The sequence below is a fragment of the Xiphias gladius genome, chromosome 16 (assembly GCF_016859285.1).
Source record: "Xiphias gladius isolate SHS-SW01 ecotype Sanya breed wild chromosome 16, ASM1685928v1, whole genome shotgun sequence".
Classification (NCBI taxonomy): Eukaryota; Metazoa; Chordata; class Actinopteri; order Istiophoriformes; family Xiphiidae; genus Xiphias; species Xiphias gladius.
In genome coordinates this window covers 7,900,647-7,913,565 of record NC_053415.1, presented here as the reverse complement: position 1 = coordinate 7,913,565, position 12,919 = coordinate 7,900,647, and the positions used below count along the sequence as shown (strand labels likewise).

At 38.2% G+C, this 12,919-nt stretch overlaps 1 protein-coding gene across 9 annotated transcripts in view; it reads left to right on the top strand.

Annotated features, from left to right (window-relative positions):
- The first annotated feature begins 5,910 nt into the window (after positions 1-5,910).
- The window catches only part of pard3bb (par-3 family cell polarity regulator beta b), a 219,763-nt gene continuing 212,754 nt past the window's right edge, over positions 5,911-12,919 (top strand). For 5 of the 9 annotated variants that reach the window (XM_040147956.1, XM_040147955.1, XM_040147954.1 and 2 more), the window contains exons 1-2: positions 5,911-6,170; positions 7,041-7,193. In XM_040147956.1, coding sequence (XP_040003890.1) covers positions 6,126-6,170; positions 7,041-7,193 — 198 coding nt within the window. In that variant the 5' untranslated portion in view covers positions 5,911-6,125. Of the gene's footprint in view, positions 6,171-6,400; positions 6,820-6,966; positions 7,194-12,919 lie in introns of those variants that run through there. The other 4 variants (XM_040147958.1, XM_040147957.1, XM_040147961.1 and 1 more) reach the window with 4 other exon arrangements.

Sequence of the window (12,919 nt, the reverse complement as noted above, 5' to 3'; positions counted from 1 at the left end):
TCTGTGTTTTTCTTTCTGTCTTTCTCATCATATTTCCTCCTCACTATCTGTTTTCCCATCTCTGTTTCTCTCATTCCTCTCTGAGGATTTGCCCCAGACATAAAATGCTTGTATATTCAATTATTTATTTATTTGTTTTTTATTTGCATGAGGGCAGAAGGTGTCATAGTGTGTGTGTATGTGTGTGTGGGCTGTATAAAAGAGGTCAAAGTATAAAGATGATGTTATGGGTTTGCAATTAATGAATTTACATACAGTAATGGGGAATGTTTGGCAGGCAGAATGCTGCTCTCAGATGGGAGCAAGTCTGACCTCTGACAAATGGACTGATCGGGAGAGAGAGAGGGAGACTGACCTTAGAGAAAACAGAACGATCTCCCACTTAATTTCACAGGCACTCATTTACAGACATTTTCATAAGAGAGAGAGAGGGCGAAGGGAAAGAGATTAAATTGCTTCATGCATTGATAATATCTTATATTTTGTATTAGAGGGAGACAGGAGAGAGCCAAAGAAAGAGAGAGGGAGAGAGATCGACAGACTGACCAATCTCTGGGCGATCTCCTTAATTTCGCAGAAGCTCATTTAGTGGCGTTTTCACAGAAGAGAGGGAGATTAAATTGCTTCATGCATTGAAAATGTCATATTTTTTGTAAAAGAGAGAGGAAGGAGATAGAGGGCATGAACTGGCTAGTCTTTTGGTCTGCAATTCCTCTGAATCCAATTCAGCGTCAGACTGCTTCCCATTCCATCGCCCTGTTCTTCTGCTCACATCAAATTCTTCTTGCACTGAAATGGCAGATATAACCAACTGTATTGATTTAAAGGACCAGGCTGGTAATAGTCAACATTTTTCTTATTGTCAAATCCCATGAAAAGACCAAAACCAACAATGAACCGAACCCACTGACAGATATTCTGTGTGTATCCGAAGCCTGATATATCGTATTCTCTGGGCCACAGAGCTCCATTGTTGTTCAAAAACTATTAAAAATGAGCCACACAGAAGAAGCACGTCGTTGTAGATAGCTTGCACCTTCTCCTGCATATTTTAAGTTATAATATCTATTAAAATAAGTTAAAGAAAGCTTCAAAGATATACAGTTTATCTAATTTTTCCCTACATGAAAACAGAGGAAACACTCTGAATGTAGCCTTCATATCTGTTTTGATATGCTAGATCAACCCCCACTTCTTTGGATGCTCCAGACATTCAATCCAGCCAGCTTCTCCTCAGATGTGCATTACAAAGCAAGTGTAATTCAATCCTGAGCCACTTTTCTTTATGATCGTAAATGAAAATGTATATTTCTCAGTGTAAAATACACATTAATGAAGTAAAGATCACTTTCCAAGTTGCACGCTCCCAGTTAAGTCACAGGCTGCCTTGATGTATTACAACTTTGTTCTGTGACATCTCCGGGGAATGGAGATACCGCTGCACAGTCACATGATATAATACACACATGGAAACTTACTTTCACACACACCTCCCAGTCCCCACAACTATTAGCTTTCAGGAGGTGTCGGAATAATTCTCTGCTTGTTATACACACATAATTAGTTTTTAAAGTAGCTTTCCATGAATATAGTATCAATTACCTCCTCTCTCTTCACTATCCTCCTTGGAGACAGGTGGATTTAGTGGGCTCACATTTTCTGATGTGACAGTGTGTTAATTGAGCTATTAGCCAGAGGTGTGTGTGTTTGTGAAAGGAAGACAGAAAGAGACATGCAAACCCAAGGTGCGTTCAGGTTCAGTTCGTGATAGGTGTGTGTGTTTGTGTGTGCATGTGTGTGTGTGTGTGTGTGTGTGTGTGTGTCTGCATATTTGCAGGTGTTTTGTTATATTTTCTCTTTTTCTTCTCTAATTAACACCTGCTAACCATACCAGACTGATAGGTGTGAAATATAAATACAGAAAATCACTTTTTTCTGTCTTTCTTTCTTTTTTTACTCTTTAGTCTGTTTCTGTGTCTGATGGGAAAGAATGGAAATTTGCCCGTCGTGTTAATTTGACACATTCGCTGATTGTTCTACATGTTTAAATGCTATATTAAAGTGTAGAAAGCCCTCTGAAATTTCTACAGTGAATTTACAAAGCCACAAATTTGTCATCTTCATGAGAAGAATTTGCTTTTAACAAGTAATAAAGAGTGTAAAATTACCTGAGGAGAACCTGTTGTTTTTGTCTGTCTGTCTGTTTCTTTCCCAGTATGTTCTGATCCTGCTTGTCTTGTATGTTTCACTCACTTATACACATAAGAGAATATCATCCAAAAGTTTCGCAGCCTGGCCTAATTTAAAAAAACAACAATATTCATGGGAAATGTTGATGTAAGCAAAAGTGAAATTAAAGACACTGTTTTGTTTTCAGAGTTTTTGGATACATCACTAGTGAGGAGCCTTTTCATTTTCCTTCCTTATCCAGCATTTTGTCCCTCTCTGATGCAATAGTTTTGTTTTCTCAAACTCTTTGTGGTGTCAATGCTAAATAGTGTTTTTTCTTTCTCATTTTCTTTTTTTTTTATTATTATTTTGCTGTTATCCACATTGAAACTTAGACTTTAGATTGTTTTATTTTCTCCAAGTTATTGAAGTATCTGTGCCAAAGTTGTTTTTTGTTTTTTTGTTTGGATGGATGTTTTTTTAAAATTAGTTTACTCTTTTGTCAGCTGTTATTCAATGTGTCCTGTTTACATAATGGATCTTAGGGCCATAAAGACTTTCTGTGGGTCATATACTATGCATGATCTTCAACATTAATAATCAATGTTATTTCAGCAGTAGGGGCTGATAGAGAGACTGAATGAAGGACAAAAGATGATGTGTCCATGTACTGTAATTAAGTGCTTTCATGTACAGCATGTATTATATACTATATATTTACAATATATGTGTGTGTGTTTCCATCTTGCATGTGTTACACCAGCATCGTATAATTCTTTCCTCTCTCCCACCGCGCCCTTTCATTTTCTTTTTTAAAGCAGAACATGTTCTACTACACATATTGATTGTTTGACTGAGTCTGGCTGCACCTGGCCCTAACAGCAGGGGAGCATCCACATCCTAGCATGTTCGCTGTGGTTCACGACAGTTCGTAATAGAGGAGGCATGACACAAAACACCGCTGAGGTTAGGATTTTACCATATGGGGTGAGGAGAGGGAATGAGCAGCCATATGGCTAAACTGGGCAAGGTTTGAATACAAGTGTGTGTATCTCTGTGATTAAAAAAATAAAACCAAAGTGGTAACCTCTTTTGGCAGCTGTGTTAAGACTGGGTGTAGGGGTTGGCTAAAGATACTATGTGTGTCATGGATCAACAGTGTGATTCTTTTTTAAAAATTGCAGCCAAGATCCGTCAGATTGTTCTTTTCTAGTGCTGCGACCATAGTTGTATACTGTTGTCACTATAACCTTCTCTCCATCAGTGTGAATGAATCCATCTGATGTGTAATAGTGGTGTATGAATGCAGCTACAGGCTCCTTATAGCAAACGTCATAAAAGGCCAATTTGGAGCTGTACCTGCATTCATCTACCTCTTTTTCCAACTATAGCCACACTTGTTTGTATTATAACTGTGATTGTGAGATGAAGTCTATGCCATGCTGAAGGCTTTTTTCTCCTGGTGTTTGTAGGTTTTGTTAATCGTGTTTTGTTTGGTGTGTTGCTCTTGCCCACCCTGAAGCCAGTTTGCTCCATGTATTTATTAGGCTCCATCTATATATTTGGGACTGAGAGAGAAAAGGGTCTTTTTCATGTTGCGTCTTTGCCACCCTTAGATGTGACATAACACTAGATTTATCCACTGTTGTGTAGATACGGGCTCAGTCATAGGCCTCTTTCACAGGAGATATTTTGACTTGTAATACTAGGAAAAGCGCATGTGTTACTAATACCATTAATGCTGGCTCTGCTCTATTAAAGAGTCCCAGTAAGTCATGACATTGTGACAGTGAGCCAACATGCACAATACCAGGACTTAGCAACTGAAGCAGCTAAATGGAATTGACCCAACATTAATTTTATTTACACCTGTGTTATGATGTGAAATGTCAAAATGTCCTCTAGGTGTACTGGCAGCGTGTAGGAATTTTGAAAAAAAAAAAAAAAGATATGTTTTACAGTCTGTACAAACAAAGTTTGAATTGATGCTGACAAATCACATGTCACACAATGGGAAGAACCCAATTTGATTCTTTGGGCTAAAATGGAATGCTATTAAACCAACTAACTCTCAGTCCTTTAATCTTTAATTGTAGTATTGTCATAAAAAAGATAAAAAGGCTTTGCCTCTTACTCTCCAACTTCTCTGTTAATTTAAACATTTCAAAATTTATATCCCCAATGATTATTCAAGTGCACTTCTAACTTTCAAACTTTCACCAAAGAAAGACAGAAAAAAATGCATGCATGCACAATGTTCCTCCTCCCCTGGGGTTCATTAGTAGTAATGGAATTCAGTGACCCAGAAACTAAACCTAGCCCAAATCAATTAGCAGACATACACATGCATACATTTGAGCTGCTAATTACAAAGCCAAACTCCACCTCACAGGGCGGGGTTTTCCTCTTTGAAGATAAACCAAACTGTGAAAAGCCAAAAATGATTTGTAAATACAGTATTTTTGTTGACTTCAACATTATAATGCTGAACTAGTGCCAGCTAGTAGAAGATGTTCAGTGGGTTTGATTAGCTTTCAAGGTTCACACATATGCAAATTCAATATCCGCTGCATTTGTGTGGATCCCCGTTATATTATAGCATTTACTTCAAATCATACCCTAAAATTTTTTGTGACTCTCACTGCATGCATGCCAACTCTAAGTTTTACAAAGGTAAGACATCGCCTATTATGACTAATAATATTTAGAATAATATATTATTGCAATTCAGCCAGACTTACTACCTATTTTGGTTAAATATTTGACTTCCAGAAATGCAACATGAGACATCACTGAATGATTTTAAGTAACTAACACACTGTTACATACACATAACTGTATGTAATACATTAGCCAAACAGCTGAATTCAGTCAAAAATAAACAGAATAAAAGTGTGGTATGTCTTAGTGACAACATAAAAATAAATGTTCCATTGTGATCAAGTGGATTTGATAGAGAAGAAAAGAAAAAAAAAACCGCAGAGGCTGTTATGTTGATGTCATGCAAGCTTGGCTGGCGGCTTGGTGTTTGGATAGTACTATAATACATTACTACTGTATCCTGCCACCAGGGAGTTTAATAAGGAAAATATTTTTCACAGCAGATCTTTGCGCTTACCACATTAGTTAAAGCTCCACTAATAAATGTTTTTTTTTAATCAACAATGGATCAAATGGCTAAGTGCAACATGGGTTTGTGACAAAACTCACAGAGAATCAACACTAACCTCTTTTAAGACCAAAGCGTTTAAGACCAAAAAAGAGATAAAAGAGAGAAAACATTGGTCTCAGCAGTGTTTCAGGTTGCCAGAAACACTGCTCCAAATGAATGCTAACGTTGCTTTGTATCTTGCAGATGTGCAAACTGGTAATGCGGACATATTTGCCTTAACAACGTTATAAAGTGACAATACATCAGTGTTGTCGTTTTCACGTGTAATTCGTGCAACTTTAATCATTTTGAATGCAACACTATTGCTGCTATTTACGTAACGGGTTTTTGTTTTCCACCACTGCAGCAGCTGTGGCATGCTTTTAAAAACAATGTTAACCCAAGAGATGAAATAATAGTTCTTGTGTCGCTTGCCACCAGCCTTTCCCCCCTTCGCATCATATCTTGCTGTTTGAGCAGTAATTGCAACTGAGAATGTGGATCCACGAGTTGGGCATTGCTCTCTGATCGTGGCAGCAATCGGAGCAGTTCTCCTTTAAGAAAGTGACAGCAACAGGCGGTGGAGGAGCTGGTCAGGAACTGGCCAGGAGCGGACGGCAGCGAAGGCACCTCAAAACTTTTCCAACACACAGTGCAGCGGTCTGTTTAGTGTTCCTAGTCGCCTCCCGTTTGTCCCTGGCTATGTAAACAACCCCTACGTTGCCATACTTTGTCCGTCGGTGATGAAGCGGATGTTACTGACCGCTTGGAAAAAAGGAAACTTGCGAGAGGGAAAACTTGTGGAATGATGCCCGAGCGACTGCATCCCTCCCTCCAAAGTTCAGCTAAGGTGGCTAACGTTAGCTAGCGTACGCCTCAGCTCGCTTACTGGGTTTGAAAGTTTTTGACATACATTTCTCGGTTTGTCGAAACCGGTTGCAACCTAGCGCCTGGTGTAGAGGAGAACAGCGTGAGGATACGTTATGCTTGTGAACGAAGTGAATGCTTTCATCACTCGGGCCAGGTTATAATATCCAGCTAATCATTTTTAGCCCACGGGAGCTAGCTGACAGAGAGCTAGCTGACAGAGAGCTAGTCTCTGTCAAGTAAAGTTAACCAGAGTTAACTCTCAGTGAGAAACGACACAACACACACTTCTTGTTTACCAGCGACCACTCAACGCCAACATGAAAAGACCGCAGTGCTTTTAACTTGTCGGGAAACTGTGTTTATACATGGACCTGCTGCATATTATCAGTACTTGTTGGATGCTACTTGAGAAGATGTGAAATGATGAGAATGGAAGCGACAACGCCGATGACCATAGCATGACAAAGTAGTCTACTTACTCCTGCCACTATAATCACCTTGAGTTGTGGATATAACATTTGGTAGGCGTTGCATTGACAGACAGTAAACATATTTGGCAATCTTAGGAAGGAGCTCTATTGGCCATTTTGACAATCCTTGTGACTTTTGAAGAAATTGCTTTGAGAGATGTAAGTTTTATTCGGAAAGTGTTTACAGTTTTTGACCCCAAGCCACTCACCATCAGTCCTGCTTTTCTCCCACCATTTTTTGAAATTATATAAATATATATATATATTACCTTTTCTGGTTGGTCACATCCCTGCCTCCTTGTCAAGACTTTCTGGGGGGCAGTCTACAATTTGGAGCTTTCCTGCATCATTATCACCAACTGTTCATCACCCATATCCAGAGGGCCCGCATTTTGTATGAAGTGGACAGAGCTATAATGAAGGTGACAGTGACGTTTGGGCAGACAGGTGTGGTGGTGCCCTGCAAGGAGGGTTGGACCGTGAGGGACCTCATCCAGCAAGCCACGCAGAGATACAGAAAACTCCTGGAACAGGTACTGTTCAGAAGTTGAAATGATTGAAACTGGCCTCTTGGGATTGGCAGTGTTACGACATAAAACTGTATGTTTTGGTATAGATGCTCCAAATCCGTGAAAATGTGTTTATTATTTTTAACAGACAGTTCTTTGCAGAATACAAACATAGTAGTTTGAAGGACATGCAAACCAGCATGACGGATACTTAAATATTTTTGTTTTCCCTGATATATCAGTCAGGTACATCTCAAAATGACTGCATCACCTTACAAGGCAGTTATGAAGGAGGTTTTTTTTTCATGTAAATTCTGCTAATTTTTTAAACTTTCTGAGTGGCAATAATTAGTAGTTATAGATTAACATTCCATTATCATTGATGCCGGGTAGTCCAGTCTGCTCAGGAAACATGAACAAAAGCATGAACAAAAGTAATTTTATCTCTCTTTGAGTCTGTCTGACCTTTGAGTCAACAGTTAGCTACATTATTAATAGTAAGAAATAGTTTTGTAATAATATGTAAAGATTTTCATTAACTCCTGAAAGACTTAGAAAAGATTTGAGATAACTTTTTATGAAACAGCACTTTCATAATATTTCAGGTTTTCCCTGAAGTCATAAATGAGAAAAGAATAATCGAAAGCTCTGTCATTTTTATAACATGAAAGGACCATATGATTTTCACATCCCAAAGTCTTGGGAAATTAGACAAAGCCAGGAGGTCCAGTTCTCCATAATTGCTGTATAAAAAATTAAAAGCGTATCTGATATGAATTGTGATGGTCCAGACAGGAGCAGGCATGAGTCGTTTCCACTTTAGTTGTGAGTGTAAATGCAAATTTCTCCCTCTTGTGATTCCTTCATGACTGCTGTTGATTCCCTGTGCTGCTCTTAGGGCGGGAACCCTGTGACCCCCATCAGACGATCAAATCTTCTCAGTGACTCGCTTCATATTGGCTCCATTATTTAAAGAGCATACCAGTCACATAGATAGATAGCCTCAGTGGTGATTGAGGGAGAGATGTCGAAGCTGTGTGTGTATGGTTGTGTTTATGTGAGACAGATACAGAGACAGCGCTTTGAGATGCACTCATTTTTTCCGCCCTTCCTCTTTTTTCCCTCTTAATCTCCTTTCATCTACCCATACCCCTCCTCACTTAGTGCTCCTGTGTGTTTTGCCCCCTTCATCTCATTTATCAGCCTTTTCTTCTCACAAGCACATCTCCTCTTCACCTCCCTCATAGCTCCACATAGCAGGAACCGTCGCTTCTCTGTCATTTGAACTCTTCTTCCTCTTTAAACACTTCCTCCTTCACCTCCTGTTCCTTCTTTATGAGACTGTTCTGCATCTGTTCTCTTCTAAATTAACAGGATAGGCAAATGCGTATAAACGGGAGCAATCTATATTGCTTTAAAACCAAGGTCAAGTGTTTTAATTTAAAATTTAAATTCTCTCTTTTTTGGTAGAAAATATGAACTGTAGTGATATTGCAGCTATTTAGCATATTTTTCAAAAATGATAAAATTGTTTTGAACATTTGTGGAAATGTGGTAAAGCTTTAAATTGTAATCTCTTGACTAACATCTGATGGCCAGCCTAGACCTTTTTCACAGTCATTTTGGTATGTCATAGCAGGAAAAGCACAGGAGTAATTGATAACATTGGAAACAACTGCCCTCTGTTTAGGTGTGCTCACTGGCATGCGTGGCATAGTGTGACCCTGGATGGAACTGAGCCATCATTGATGAAATTTGTTTCATCAGTGCTTTTCGTGTAATGAGAGGTCAAAATGTCCGCTGTGAAAAAGGTCTATTGCTAGGTTAACTTCTATGGTGAGCTGCCAACTGGAGCACATTATACTGCTTAGAATACGAACGTTGATACAAAGCATTCTTTCCCCTTTTTCGCCAAGCCCACATAGCGTTGACTATCAACCATATGTGATTTAAGCTGTCTGTCCCTTTACAACATTCAACATTTGACAGGACCCATCCTGCTGGATGGATGGAAGCTAGTACTAATTACCACTAGATGTTACTTTTTGCTCATTTTATCTAATCACCTGCAGAGTCAGCAACAGCTCCTTGAGGGGGTCCAGCTAGTGTTAGACGTCTTTCTTTCTTTCTTTTCCCTAAATTGTATTTAGAATTGCAGCAATATTATGAACTATTTGTAGTTCCCAACCACACCAATATTACATCAATGAAATTATTCTTACTGACATAATATGCGTGAACCAAAGATTCATGCCCCTTGGTGTCAGTGCAAAAAAATAAATAACATTTAAATTGCTTCATTTTGGTTATTACAATTTTGTACACACAAACACAAGTCAAAACAAACACCAAGGAGCTATATACTGATTTCTTAGCAAAAAAACCCCCAAACAATTTCAGTTAGACTTTTAAAATGAAAAACAAGAGGTTAATACACACCATGTTGCAGTATAGTTTATCTCAGATCTTACACATAAGCAGCAACATTTTAAGTGTTATTAATGTTCACTGAGAGACAAAGTGACAGCTCCAGGAGTCTTTTCTTCCAGCTGTGATGTGTAATGATGCACCTCCCTGCTCTATCGATTAGGTCTGAGTGTAAATACTTTGTTTCCTGTCTGTGTGAATGAAATGCCTTGTTAAGCACATGCACACTGTGTGTGTTTTGGCCTGCTCTCCCATGGCTCTTCTTCTTTGTCTTCTCCTCTTTCTGTTTTCGTTCTCTCTTCCCACACCTTTGCCAGCATTTCCCAGTCTCTCCTTCTCTTACTACCTTGACATTCCTGTTTTTACGTCTCCTTCCACTGTCATTCTACTTTTTGATCATTTGTTTTTCTGCTTGTGTATTGTTTGGCATTTTAAATATTCTCCTTTTTGTCTGTGTTCAACTTTTTCTTACTCCCTTCTTGTTCCCCATCTCTGGGATGGCGAATATGTAGACTCCTTAATTGCTTCATCTCATCCCGTGTTCTTCCTTTATATTTGTTTCTATGTGTATTTTTTTTCCTTTCTTCCCGTTACTGAGTCATTTTATGGCAACACTAATCTGTTGTTGTAGCTGTGTAATTATGGCCATTAGTGTGTTTCTGGATTAGAAATCCAGGATATGTGTATGTTATAAAGCCAGCCAGTTGTTCATCCTCCCTCCCAGTGCGAGGCAAATCATGTTTTTAATTTGCCACTGAGAAAGGTTACTTTCTGTCTCTCTCCCTCTCCCCTTCTTCCCTATCTGCTTCATCCTACTTAGAGAGTATGCTGCTTGTATTAACACTAACAATTAGTTAACTAACTAGCATTTCCATTTATCAGCTGCTTTGTTGGGAGTTTCCACAGCAATACTTAAGAAGATTTATCTCTTAGAATCGGCATTAAAGCTACCTTTTAGGGATCTTGTAGGTTTAGTCTTCAGTTGAGTTTCAGAGAGGATTTATTTTGTATTTTAGTTGCATTTATTTCTTTTAGTTTCCCATAGATCTCAGTGTAATTAATAGAGTTTTTATACCCCTTTGTGTTTCCCTGTATGGACCCAAAGGGGGGATAGGAGAGACAAATGGCAGTAGAAAGTGAATGGCAGCAAGAGAGTGTTGATGTTTTAGTATGTAGGATACACCAGACTTTGTTATACTAATGCATTGAAGAGTCTCTTCTAAGTATTCTGTAGACTTTTCAGCTCATTCAACTGTCTTTTCAGTGAAAAGTTATGTCTCACTTCATTAAATACTGTATATAATCTTGAGTTTGGCTGATTTTTAAAATTAAATTTTTTTTTTTTTCGGACATACATTCATAGCTCAGTGACAGATGGTAAGATGTAAAGTCTTAAATTATTGGAGACATCTAGTCCGGTCCAGTTTAGGTAAGTTATAATGATAAGTATTAAAAAGATGTATTTATTTATTTTTTTTGCTTGACAAAGTCAGTGTTAACAATGTAAAACATATCTTAATAGCCCTCACAAATAGCACTGAAAAAACTAAATAAAAACAATCAGTCAACCAAAAAACAATTAAATCAGAATTCTTTTTTAAAATGGTTCCTTATAATTTGATCATGTAGAATTTAGCTAAACACATTGTATACACTACAGATGGCTTATGGTGTTGACACACCAGACTTTTAAGGGTTGTTAATTATTTAAAACATATGCCTTGCTGCTACAAGTTGTGAATTATATGCATTTACGAATACAATGGCTGCCATATTCAGAGCACAATGGACAAATACTAACTAGTATAAATTTAGGTATGCCTTAATACTTGGCTCCAGTGCAACCTTTGAGAGGGGTTCAGGACATACCTGTAATACTGAAGCGAGAAGTTCGTTCTTAGATCAGTTGGTGGCCTGTCACTCAGCTAGTGTGACAGTATTAGGTTAATTGTCATCCACCTCACTCAGTACATCAGGGAACTAAGAGCACCATGATCTGTAATTATTCGTTGTAAAAACAAGAAGCAAAACAGCTTACTGACAGCTATAATATAGAGGTATCACTCTTGATGGATGAACATAGAGGCAAAGCACAAATTGTGGTAGGGAAATGGAGAATGAAAGTGGTAGTAAAAGAAAAAATAAAACAATCATACATGAGGCAGCAGGGAGAAAATAAAGAAATCCTTGAAGGAATCAGAACAAAGATGATGAATGTAAAAAGGGAGATAGCTTAAAGGTTAGGGCGAGGAAGAGTGGCCAGAAAAAGAGGAGAAAGAGGATGGAGGATGGAGGGAGGAAAGCGGAGGTTGTTTTTGTGGGGAGTTGTCAGGAAGTTGTCAGTTTGTTGACATACTTCTTAATTACCATTGGACAAACAGACATGTGCGGTTGTGTGTTCATGGATGCCTGCTTATCTGGTTTCAGGATTAGTCTCTGCTAAGAAGTAGGCTGTATTATGTGTAATATCAAACTACGCAATGATATGAGCATATCAGTGTGTGGTATTCATTTTTTTTAAGCAAAATGTAATTTGACTTGCATTTCTCAAATGAATGCACAGTATGTGTTTATCCATATGTATTATTAGACTGCATCTGTATTTAACACGATGTTGGTACTAAATGTGTGTATGGTCTAGGTATGTCTGAAAGGATAGAAAACAAACTGTGAAACCAATTACTTTTGTAAGCTGATGGTGTATGTACAGTATGTATGTGTATACTTTTACATACAGTATAAATTGTAAAGTGGAGGTGTATGAAAGGGTTCCTGCCTTTGTGGGTGTGTTCTGCAGTCTCATTAGGCAGGGGAGGAATGCTGATGAGGCGTGGCCTAATGAGCTGATAAAATTGTAAAAACATCCTGACCCCATGCCAGAGCACAGGCAATTATTTCTGAGAGGGAGGGAGCGGCAGGGAGGAGACACGTGCCACCTCCTCTGCAGATAAACTGCAAGACTTTATTGATCCAACCTTACACCTATTCTGCTCTCTTCAGTTGTGTTCCTGTTATTATTATTATTCTATTTGGATCTGTTCTGTTTTAGTCTTATTTCATTTTTATCTATATTCTATTCTTTTCTATTCTGTTCTAATCTATTCTATTCTGCAAAGTTAGAAAAGGCATAACGGCACACTTGCTTTTCCAGATTAAACAACAGCCTGACAAGCCATATAGACAGACCATTAATATATAAGAATGAATGCCATAGTATAATAAATGCTAAAATTGGAAAATTTTACTGTTTAACGAGCCATAGTAATTATTAGAAGATGACTGCTCACTAGACATTGTTTAAAAAGTTAACATGCCGATTTTTA